This window comes from Sciurus carolinensis, chromosome 6 (assembly GCF_902686445.1).
Source record: "Sciurus carolinensis chromosome 6, mSciCar1.2, whole genome shotgun sequence".
NCBI classification, from domain to species: Eukaryota; Metazoa; Chordata; class Mammalia; order Rodentia; family Sciuridae; genus Sciurus; species Sciurus carolinensis.
Genome location: NC_062218.1, coordinates 45,028,826 through 45,041,371, shown reverse-complemented (window position 1 = coordinate 45,041,371; position 12,546 = coordinate 45,028,826). Strand labels below are relative to the sequence as shown.

The window sequence follows — 12,546 nt, the reverse complement described above, 5'->3', positions numbered from 1 at the left end:
TTGATAAAAATGAAGAAACAAAGAATTGAAAATAGACATTTTTCCTAAGAGCAGGTGTTGACCCTGAACAGATTTTTTAAAAAAGTAGAAGGATGTTAGTTGCGTAGGGGAAAAAGTGAATGATCCATAAGTAAAATAAAGGAACAAATTTCAGAAAGGAGGGATGAAGGGAAGTTTTCCCAGTTCAAAATACTCCTAGAACCATCTCTGAACTATTTCCCCTTTTGCGGTACTACGAAATTATCAAAGAAAATCCAGTTCCCTGGGCCTCAGGGAAAAAAGTAAACCAAGTGGGAGTGGGGGAGGGGGCGGTAGAGAAACAGGACAAAAGGTCCAAGGGAAACTTAAGGCAAATTCAAAGGAAGGACAGTCCCAAGGAGAGTCCAGTTTTTCTGCTTCGAAGCTCGATTTAGATAACTTGTGCTCAAATCAAATCATTCAACGCCTCCATTTTGTTTTGTGGTTTTTGTTACTGCAAGTGCAAAGGTGCCTCATGCTGAGACTAGAAGCTTCTGTGAGTGGTCGAAGTTTTAAAATTTTTCAGTCTTCAGCATTTTAAGTTTTTATCATCATCGTGATTTCCCTTTCCTTCTCTTTCCTAATGAAAATTTTCCAAAAAGAAAATTTTTGTGGAAAGGGAGGAAAAATAAAGCAGTGATCAAAAACAAAACAAAAAAAAAAGGAAAAATATGGAGAATTAGTCCTCCTCAATATTTACTTCCTAAATCTACACTATTTAAGACATTGTGGTACCTACCTAAGATTAATGGCACAGAAGCATAATCCATAACCAGTCTATGTGTTTTATTTTATTTTTTCAGTCCACGTATTTTAAATGTCCCAAATTCATCTATCTCTGAGGTCACGATTTCTTTCATAAGGAGCTCATTGTCTTTAAGAAGGACATTCTTCTACCAAGTTCTCCTCCTTGCTATGCATTCTCTGGGGAATGTTCACATATTTCATAAGCCATCCCTTGGCCATCGGTATACCAACCAATGCTGCATCCTTACACTCATCATCTCCAGAGACAATCGCATCAGTCCGCTGCTTTCTCTGTTGAATTTCTCCTAGATCATGGGCCGTGATCTTCAGTTACCACTATGATCGCTGAAATAGTGTGTTATGTTTGCAGGACTCTCCTGAAGCTTAGGGATAAGAAAGGAACTATAGCTTAGATCATTTGAAATCAGGTGCTACCTATTTGCCACAAAGACCCTTGGTATTTTAATCAGAAGTTTTCTGTATGTTTCCATCATTTCTAATCAAAACAAGGTTAGTTTTCCACCCTATTCTTCTGGATCGCTTCAATGGGAATGATCAGAGGAATTAAAACAGTTCTGTCTTAGAAATTGTTTTAAGGAATATTTCACAAAACTTCCAAGAGAATTGTCACATGTTGGTAAGCCTGAATAGATCAATGTCCAACCCTTCAACTACTGAATTTATTGACAATATATTCTTTAAATGGGAATTGCCTCATATTGTTTTAGAATAAATATTGTCTGGAGACCTCTTATGCATAGAATGGAACAAACCACATCTGCCACATTCAAAAACACTACGTGATTGATCACTGAATTGCAAATAATATGTGGCCCTATTAGGTGTTATAAAATTGCTGCTATAGCATAATAAGAAGGGGGATGTCTGACCGAGAGCACAATCTATTTTGGGGAACCATGGGGCCACCCTGTATACATGGATGCTCTCCAAATATTCTAGTCCAGGCCCCTTCACAGATACCCAGCCCTGAGTACTGTTCTGCCAGCCAGCAGTCTAATATTACCCTCCATGCCTGAGCAATCGCTTGGGTCTCTCAGGAATGCCCTTCCACCCAGGGCTTGGATCTTAGCCCAAGGCCAAGGAGAGGCCTCCCACATCCTCCTTTCCTGCCTCGGGACTGGCCCATTTCCAGAGTGACTGACAGGAGGAATAACCATTCTCTTTGTGGGAGACTCCATTCATAAGGATGTCATCTTGCCCTTTGCCTCTCCTCACCCTACTCCCCAGAAAAAAAAACCAGAGCATGCTGGTATGACATCAGCCAAAACATGGTTTACTCAATCTTGAACAAACCAAGTACAGAACTGAATGTCCAGCCCCTTCGCACAGTAATTTTCAGGATGGCCTAAGGTTATTCATCCTCTGCCATCTCCAGGATCTCCTCTGATCTCCTGGTGGCAACTTCCAAGCAATTGCAGGTTCATAGTTTCCAAGATAATAACCTATAGGCACAGAGCATCATAAAACCACACTTAAGAAAGAAACATTACTTCAGAGTAAATATAATCTGCAGAGAAGCAACTCTCTTCCAGCAGGTTGATTTCTATATGCTTCAGTTAAGCCATAGCTTCTCAAACTTCTGTTTTAGATAAAAGTATTTGCTATTCATTGGAAACACTTAAAAACTCCCTGGGATAGATACCAAATCAAATAGTACAAATTCTCATTTCTACCTACAGAGTTTTCTTAAAAATTAGTCTAATATTATCCAGAATTATTGTGTCATTAGTATAAAACAAAAAGCACTTCCCTTTATTGACCATTTTTATCGAGTTCCTAAATATGCCAGGCACAGTGTTAGGTGCTGGAAGTAACACAATGTGAAATGCTCCCATTTTCTTCCCATTTGGAGTTTATAGTGTATATAGGAGGAAAGGGTGAGCAGAGTGTGGTGGCTCAGGTCTGAAATCCCAGCAACTATGGAGGCTGAGGCAGGAGGATCTCAAGTTCAAGGACAGTCTCAGCAATTTAGTGAGGCCCCAAGCAGCTTAGTGAGATCCTGTCTCAAAATTAAAAATAAACAGAGCTGAGGATGGAATGTAGCTGAGTAATAGAATACCCCTGGTTCAGTCCCAGTAATCTCCACCACCAAAAAAAAGGGAAAGGATTGTTTACTATGTCAAGTGTTAATGTTATGTTACAGCCCAGATGTTTTCAAATTATACTGATTGTTATCATCTATAAATTAACCTAACTTCTGGTTTTCAATCATCTCAGTAGAGTAGTGGTAAACCCAATTCACCTCCGTCTTTTTCAGGTGCCTGTTTTTCCCTTATTGTGTCACAGTTCTGGAATTTTCTAGAGTACCAAGATGTGTAGTAACAGAGGTGGAAGGTGGCTCCCTCATCTTTTGTCCTTGTCCTTTCAGGTCTGATAACATTCAAGCACATGTTTCCAAGCTGTGCTTAACAGTACAGTGACCTTGGGCTGCCAAGACACACTCCACGGTCATGCCAGGCCCTCCTCCCAGTGGTTCCACCAAGAAAGCAACATTCTGGCCCCAGCTGCCCTGGAGTCTGAAAGTCCTTCATGTTCTTCTCACCAGCTGAGGGGGGTTCTCTTTCCAACCATCTCTCTTTATATGTTCAGTCAAATATTTTGTCTTTGCTCCAGGTCTGCTCTTAGTTTTGAACCTGGCTTTTGGAAACAGACATTACTCCCCTTATCTACCCAACCACGTCCCTCCCCTGAGGTTGAACACAAAGTCAATCATCCTCCTAAAAAAGGGAAGGAGAAAAAAAAATATGCATATAGGGCAGTTTCTCAAATAAGCTACCACCTCATTAATAAGTAGTGTTCAGAAAAGAGGGCCACATGTTGGAAAAAGAGTTTGGCCCCATACCTCACTGCACAGACCAAAATATGCATATGAAGCACATACTTTTTATTTTTAATCCAAATATATTCAGAAAAAAATCTGCTTTTCTTATCTCCATCCAGAAAAATTTACTCTTTTTTTAATGTGTGAATTTACACACTTTAACATGAATAGATTCATGTAACTACCACAAACAAATTTCAAAACAATTCCATCAATTCCAAAATAAACTCATGTTGATGACTATAAAAGTTGTCCTTTTATACCGTTAGTTCCTCTCCCATCCTAAGCCCTGGCAACCACTGATGAGTTCTCTGCCCTATAGATTTGTCTTTCCCAGAATGTCATGTACATGGAAGTACAGGTAACATGTTCCTTGACCAAAATGCTTAGGATCAGAAGTGTTTCAGATTTCTTTTTTTTTATTTTGGAATACTTGCCTATATATAATATCTTGGGGTGGGATTCAAGTCTAAACATAAACACAAAATTGTTTATATTTATTTCTTTATTTACTTGGTACTAGGGATTGATCCCATGGGTTTTTAACCACTGAGCCACATCCCCAGCAACTTTTTTTTTTTTTTTTTTTTTTTTTAAGACAAGTTCTCACTAAGTTGCTTAGGGAGTTGCTTAGGGCCTCGTTAAGTTGCTGGCTGAACTTGTGATCCTCCTGCCTCAGGCTTCCAAGTCTTTGGGATTACAGGCATACACCATTCTACCCAGTTAAATTTGTTTATATTTATACACACAGGCTGAAAGTAATTTTAGTGCACCTGCATTATAACCATGACCTTTCATATGGAGTCAGGTGTGTAATTGTCCATTTGGGGCATCATAATGGTGCTCCAAAAATTTCATATTTTGAAGCATTTCAGATTTCAGATTTTTGAATTAAGGATGCTCGACCTGTCTACACTATTTAACTTTTAAGATTAACTTAGGTTACCTAGCAGAACGCATTAAAATTCATCCATATTGTTGCACCTATCAGTAGTGTGTTCTTTCTTCTCACAGAGCAGTATTCCACTGTATAACTGAACCGCATTTTGTTTATCCATGGAGGATACTGTCCTCTTGAAGGACCTTGAAGGACATTGGGTTGTTTCCAGCTTTTGATAATTAGGATAAAGATGCTATAAACACTGAGAAATTTTTTTTTTTGACTAATGTAAGTTTTTATTTCTCTAGATCAACATATAGAAGTGGGATTTCTTGGTCATAGGATCAGTATATGTAACTTTAGAAGGAACTGCCAAACTGTTTTTCAGAGTGGCTGTTACCGTTTTACATTTTCACCAGAAATAAATCAAAGTTCCAGTTGCTCCATGTCTTCACCAGCACCTGGGATTGTCAAGCTTTGTTTTATTTTAATTTGGTTTTCCTTATTTTTGTCATTTTAATAAGTGTGTAGTAGAATCTCATTGCATTTTAATTTGCATTTTTCTAATGATAAATGATATCGAACATATGCTTATTTACCATTCTGACATCTTTGATTTGTCTATTCTGGTCTTATGCTAATTTTCAAAATGGGTTTGTTTTCTTATTGTTCAGTTCTGAAAGATTTAATATATCCTAATTACAAAGTCCTTCATTATATATGATTTGCAAATACTTTTAAATAATTTCTAGCTTTTCTTTTTTTTTAAGAAAATGCTGATTTTGTTATTTAATAAATGTTTAAATATTGGTGAATATCTACCTTCTGGGCTTTCTAAGCATAATATTAAGAAAGATATTTTAAAAAAAGAAAAAGTAATAAAATGGAATTGTTTTAAATTTTTTTTGGAAAAAATCACTAAAAATCAAAGCTTAAGTAACAAATTCAAGAAAATATAGGCATAAGAATAATCTATAAAAGATCAATGCCTTTAATATATAAAAGGCCCATATAAATTAGTAAGAAAAATACAAACGCTCAAATAGAAAAATAGGTAAAGGCATTAAGAGTCATCTCAATGAAGAAATTCAAATAACAAATAAACATATTTCAAAAGTTCAAACTTACTATTAAAGGAGTGCAAAAGAAAACAACAGCAAAATATCATTTTGCCTCCGAATATGGCAAAAAATGCTAAACAGGGTGATAGGAGGAGGAAAAGGGCCCTACTGTGGGAGGATAAATGGAGGCAGTCTTCCTGGAAGTCATTTGGCACAGTGTAAGAGCCTGAAAACTCTTCCTAACCTTTGACCTGCTACTTCCTCCTCCAGGAAATTCTCAGAAAGGCCAGAGAAGACGGAAAACCAGAGAATGCTTGGAGGTGGAGGAGAGGCTCCTACGGGTGCACCCATCCTCTTCCCGCCCCTGTTTCATACATAGTATTTCCGCACTATAAATAGCAACAATATTTTGCTATTTCAACCTGACGTTGGGTAGGAGCTCTGGTGGCTCAGCAGCCTGTTCCATTCTTGTGCTTAGACATTTGTGCTTTTCCCCATGTGGTTGCTCCAGGACACCCCTGCACTGGGCTGCAGCTGCAGGCAAAGCAGAATGTGTCCAGTCGCTGCTGGAGCTGGGCATGGACAGCAACCTGCGGGACATCAACGAGAGCACACCGCTGGCCTACGCGCTGCACTGTGGTCACACCGCCTGTGTCAAGCTCCTCTCCCAAGAGAGCAGGTGCAAGTGATCACAAGCACTCATCTGTTTCCTCCTCTTAAAGATTTATAAAGTTGATGAGTTTTTCTAATAATTTAATATTCTATAGCTTAATATTATAATTATCTAACATTCAATAATTACACAATGAATTCTACAGGTTTACTGTTATCTAACAGAGTGAAATGCTCTCGATTATGTGGAACAAAACGGGAGTAATGAGTCTGAACCCATCAGCCTAAAGCTAAGGATCTTGACTCTTCTTTCCTTTTCCTTTTCCCTTTATGCCTTGTCCTCTTAATCCTCCTTTTATCTAACTCATCAGTTCTCAAACTTTCTGTTCTCAAGAACTTTATATATCCTAAAAAATTGTTGAGAACCCCAAAGAGCTACACCTTCTATACCTATCAATATTTATGACATTAAAAATTAAAACAGGCCAGGAGTGATGTCTGTAATTCCAGCAACTCCAAAGGCTGAGACAGGAGAATCGCAAGTTCAAAGCCAACCTCAGCAACTTAGCACAACCTTGTCTCGAATTTTTAAAAAATTTTTTAAAGTCTGGGACTATGGCTCAGTGGTTAAGTGCCCTTGGGTTCAATCTCTGGTACCAGAAAAAGAAAAAAAATTTTTTTTAATTTTAAGGAAATATTTATTTAGTAATTCATTTAAAGTAATAAACAACCAATGGAATTTACATATTAACATAAATGTAAATTTTAGTTAACAATAAAAATATTTTTAATTAATTATTTCTAATTTCCATATATTCTATTTTTTTAATAATAAGAGCAACATTGTTGCACCTTTTTTGCAAATATCTTTGATATCTTAATAGAAGCCTAATAGAATACAGCTGGATTCTCACATCTGCTTCTGCATTCAGTCTGATGTAATATGATGTTTTGGTTGAAGTTTTTTGTTTGTTTTGGAGTTTGGGGATTTTTTTTTTTTTTTTCTTTTTATACTGAGGATTGAACCCAGAGTCACTTAACCACTGAGCCACATTCCCAACCCTTTTTTATATTTTATTTAAAGATAGGGTCTCCCTGACTTGCTTAGGCCCTCACTAAGTTGCTGATGCTGGCTTTGAACTTCGGATCCACCTGCCTCACCCTCTAGTTGAAGTATTTAAAGACAATCTGGCCTCATGTAGATAAGTCAATGGAAAGGGAGGAGTATTTCAATAACCTTTTTAGATCACTGTGGGAATTTTTCTTTGATACTACAGCAAAACTTGACAAGTAGTTGTTTCCTAAAAGTTAACTGTAATATGAACTCTGTCAGCATATTAATGAATTTTTTACACTTTATTACATTAAAATCCATTATTATATCTGACACACTTTAATGGGTCTTATACCCAAGCATGATTTATAGCATCTTGAATTGGTCATTTGGAAAATATTGGTTCATTTAGTTATGAAGAACTTTAAATGAGACCTCTAATTATACAATATCAAAAAGTCATATTTGTTAGTACCACCAATGATCTCATCATAAAAGCCTTTATATATTGAAATGCTATCAAGCTTATAGAATGAAAAGGGGTTGTCCAAAATTCTAATTTTTACTTAAAAGCTAGACTTTTGTCATTGGCAAAAATAAGTCAGTCGTTTACCTTGAATGACAAGTTTACTTTGTGCATTTTTAATATATTCTTATTATATATACTTAAGGTATATAATACAATGTTTAGTGTGCATATTTATAGTGAAATTAACTACTGGTCAAATCACTTAACATACTCTTCATTTTACAGTTACCTTTTGTGTGTGTGTGTGTGGTAAGAATACCTAAATTCTACTCTCTTACATATTTCCAATATATAATACAAAAATATTGCTATAGTTTGAATCTTGAATATACCTCAAAAGTCCCAAATTTTAAAGACTTGGTCCCCAGACCATGGTGCTATTGGGAGGTAGTGGAGCCTTAAGGAGGCGGGTCCTAGTGGAAAGAAGTTAGGTCACTGATGGGACCTTGAAGGGGATATTGGGACCCTCCCCTGCTTCTCTTTCTCTCTCTTTGCTTCCCAGCACCAGAAAGTGAGCAGTTTTCCTCTATCATGCATTGTTGTCATGATGTACTATGCCATCACAGACCCAAAGTTACAAAGTCAAGTGACCGTGGACTGAACCTCTAAAAAATGGACAACATTAACCTTCTCTCCCTTTAACATGTTTGTGTCAGGTATTTTGTCACAGTCACAGAAAACTAACACAGATATTATTAACTATAGTCCTAACGGTGAACTTTAGATCTCTAGATTTATTAATTCCATATAATTGAAACTGTACCCGTTGGCCTATATCTCCCCATCCCTCCCACCCACTCCACCCTCACCTCTAGCATCCATAGTTCTACTCTCTATTTCTATGTATTTCACTTTGTTTTTGTTTGAGAAAGTATCTGAAAATGCCCAACACCACCTTGTTTGCTGGTCATAAAAATAGTGTCAAATGAAACAAAGTGACTAGTTCAGCGGGCAACCCAAACAATGTCCCACATACTTTACCTCAAGACAACCATCAAGTCTCAGTATGTGGTGGAAGTGCTCTTGAGTTTTCTTATTTTGTCAAATAATATAAACTCAAGGGTAAATATTTAATTGGCTTAATAACTTTTTCTTGCTTCAATAGGTCAATACTAAGTTAAATAGTTTTCTATTTTTAACTGCATTGATGTCATTATTGTCCTGATTTGTGCTAAGGTGCCCGCAGCTTTGCCCACACCCTCCATTGCACAGGCAGTAAAAAAGAAAAATGAGATAATGTCTTGGTATTACTATGAATGTAGTGTTACCTGCATGGAAACTCCCAAAGAGTCTTGGGCACACCTTCCCTGGGTTCAGTGGACCATACTTTAGACACACTGGCCTAAACCACAGCCTGTAACAGGAGAAAGAGATGGTTGTAGAAGATGCTAAAGTAGCATTAATTAGCATAGAAATAGAAACCTATTCTGTCTGTATGGGAGAACTTAGAGAATGTCAGAGATCCCAGGACTTCTCTCTGGTTGTATTAGGAGTCCAGAAGTTGTGTTGAATACTTCAAAACACATAACGGAAGGTGAAATAATGAAAATAAAAATACATCATGGAACAATGATTGAATCATGTACTATGTGACCTGTAAGAAAAGCATTGATATATGCATCCAAAAGAAGTGGTGATGTTTTTCAAATTACAGATTACAATACCTCACTCCAAAGAATAATGCTGCAATCTGACTCTTAGGGACCAGGCACATGGGTCAGGTTTCATCATCAATTCATACTGCAGAAAGCATTAACTCTGTGGCCTCAAAAGAGAATAACACAGAATTTTCCAAGGAACAAAAAACAGAATAGTGCCTTAGGGAAACTCTTGCCATAAGTAGAGTCAACAATTGCTGACCTTTTTCCTTTAGAATTTGCCTGCGCATGGGGTATTGTTCACTTTTCTTCTGCTGCCACACCCAACCCCTGGCATGCACATTTCCTCTTTAGCTGGAACTCAGACTAAGGTTGCTCTCCTGTCTCCTTTAGTACACTTTTTTATAAAAAAGTATTTTTCAACAGCAAATTTAGCAAAAAGTGAAAGAAATTTTAAAAACACGAATAGCATAAAATGGGTAAAGTTTCTGGGGCGCATAAGGTTGGTGCTTTGTCCAGATTCCCTGGGACCCCCTTCACTGAAAGACTAAAGCACATTCTCCCCACCTCTGCAACTTTCACCCTCTGCTAGGCAAGGACTGAATTAAGCCCTTGACCTTTATCTCTTCACTTGAAGCTTTTTCTTTCTTCCTTCCTTCCTTCCTTCCTTTCTTTCTTTCTTTTTTGGTACTGGGGATTGAAACCCAGGGGCACTTTATCACTGAGCCACATCCCCAGCCACTTTATTTTTATTTTGAAACAGGGTCTCACCTAGTTGCTTACAGCCTTGCTAAATCACTGAGGCTGGCCATGAATTTGCAATCACCCTGCAGGCACGTGCCACCAGTCCCAGCAAAATCCTTGAGAAGAAAGTTAACACTAGAAGCTATTTTCAGTTTAATTGATCTCCTAGTGAAAACAGATTACCCAGGGGTAAATTTTGTAAAGATGTTCCATAACATCCAGGGGACTGAAGTGACAAGGAACCCCTTCTGCAAGGGAGTTTGAAGGCTGAGGGTCCTTGCACAGCACCTTGAACTTGAGAGGACTTTGCAGGTATCCATGGATGATTCCAAACAACCTTACCAAGCAGATGGAATAATGGAGGTCAGCATTTTTGTCAACAATATTTCCACTTCCTATTCTCACATACCATCCTTATCTTTTGATATTTCCGTAGAGCAGAGCCTGCTCAACCCCTTCCCTCCCAGAGCAGTCGCCCCCAGAAGAAGGAGGGTCGGTTCAGCATGCTCAACCAAATCTTCTGCAAAAACAAGAAGGAAGAGCAGAGAGCCCATCAGAAGGATCACAGCAGGGACCGACACAGGGGGGAGGACACCTCGGAAGTCGATGACATCATCACCACCTTTGACAGCATCGTGGATACCAACTGCCAAGAACAGCCTGGTGACCAGGTGGCTATGGTTGACTTTAAGAAGAGGACCTCAGAGAATTCAAAGTATCTCTTGCCAGAAAAGAAACCTCTGGTCCGTAAAGGGCTTCCACCAATCAGAACACAGAGTCTGCCACCTATCACCCTGGGCAATAACTTCCTGACAGCCTCCCATGGAACCACTTCCCATGCTGGCCTGAGCTCTGGCACTCAGCATACTACTCAACGATCTCAGAAAAGCCGAAGTGAACAGGATTTACTAAATAACAAGACCGGCTGCCAGCTGTTGCTAGATAACCCCTGGAAGGGTGACTCTAATCAGGTGTTCTCCTACAAAGCGTGGACTGTGTCTTCCTCTGATAAGCTGCTAGACAGGCTGCTCACTGGCCGGCCTGGTCACCAGGAGCAATCTGGGCCACCACACCTTCCTCATCTACATAACCCTTCACCAGGTAATGTCCTTGATTCCATCTTCTTCATTCCTGCCAGTGTGTAAACAGGAAACATCTGTGCAGTTCTAGGCTAGGAACTGGAAGCTCAGTAGCCTAGAGGGCAGGTCAGGAGTAAAACATGGGAGATTTACAGGCTATGAAAATATTCTGCTTTTCCACCCTGAGACCTATCAGGTGAAATTGTGCTGTGTGCGTTTCTCATCCTTCCAACAAATAGGCATGATGTCTGCCAGCTTGAAGCAGTAGGACCATTTCCATTAAAAAGGACTCTTAATCCCAGTATGTGGCAAATTCACCCATGGGAGAGTTATTTGCATGATTGTCTGTTTTAAACTTAGACATCAAGTCTCCACCCCAGGCCTACTAAACCAAATCTTGGTGAGGGAGGAGGGGAAAGGCAATGCCATATTTGTATATATGTAGAAACAGAACACATTTGCACATTTATGGTCAAGTCTCAGCAGTACCAAAGGATTGCATGGCAGTTCTCCCCCTACTTCTTCCTCAGCTGCCTAGTTCTCCTCATCCAAAGCTACCAATATCATTAATGTTTTTATCTTTCCAGAGATATTTCACACACATACATATCTGCATTTATACACAAAATATGTGTGCATACCCTTTTAAAAATATGACATATCACTTAAATTTTTTTAATTTTTATACACAAATGAGTATGGTCCCCTCCTCATAAATAAATGCATCACACGAAATAATTCTTTTTTATTGTTTTATATGATCCATAGGTGATTCTCATGCACCCCAGAGGCTAGGAACTTTGGGTGCTGCAAAATAGCTTTCAAAACTCTGTTCTGTTACACGATGCCTTGCTGAGTTTTTAAATGAATCAATTGCCAATATTTAAAACTTATGACATTGTACATAAAAATTGAAAAACTCTAGTTTCTCTTGAGAAATATAAAAAATCTGACAGCACTGAACACAAATTCCCATGTGGAAATAATTGATTGGATATGAGTAACCACTGTGCCTTTGGACTTCACTAACCCTAGTTTAACTCCATCTGCACTCTTACTCCTTATCATCATGTTTCTGTTGTTACAGTTGTTATAAAAGGGTTAAGAAAGAAATTATGTGTTTCTTGAACCCATCTTCTGTCAAATGTAGAAAAACAAAAGACCAAGAGAGCAATGTGTTTTTAAGAAGTAGTGGAGGGCTTTGTTTCTTTTAGGATGAGGAACATTCTTTCCTGTTTAATATGCAGTATGTCTAACTCTCTTTTCTCATTGGCGTATGTCTGGTGCATGAAGCCTCTGACATAGAATATGCTTTCCCTCATATATATTGCAACATATTTAAGAACAGGATACAACTTTTAATTTCTATGGCTGTGCACCAT

General features: G+C 38.3%; 1 protein-coding gene across 3 annotated transcripts in view; it reads left to right on the top strand.

Annotated features, from left to right (window-relative positions):
- Positions 1–12,546, top strand: part of Ankrd55 (ankyrin repeat domain 55) — a 99,712-nt gene that overhangs the window by 75,758 nt on the left and 11,408 nt on the right. For 2 of the 3 annotated variants that reach the window (XM_047556414.1, XM_047556412.1), the window contains exon 9: positions 10,522–11,186. In XM_047556414.1, coding sequence (XP_047412370.1) covers positions 10,522–11,186 — 665 coding nt within the window. Of the gene's footprint in view, positions 1–6,059; positions 6,228–10,521; positions 11,187–12,546 lie in introns of all 3 variants that reach the window. The other variant, XM_047556415.1, reaches the window with a different exon arrangement.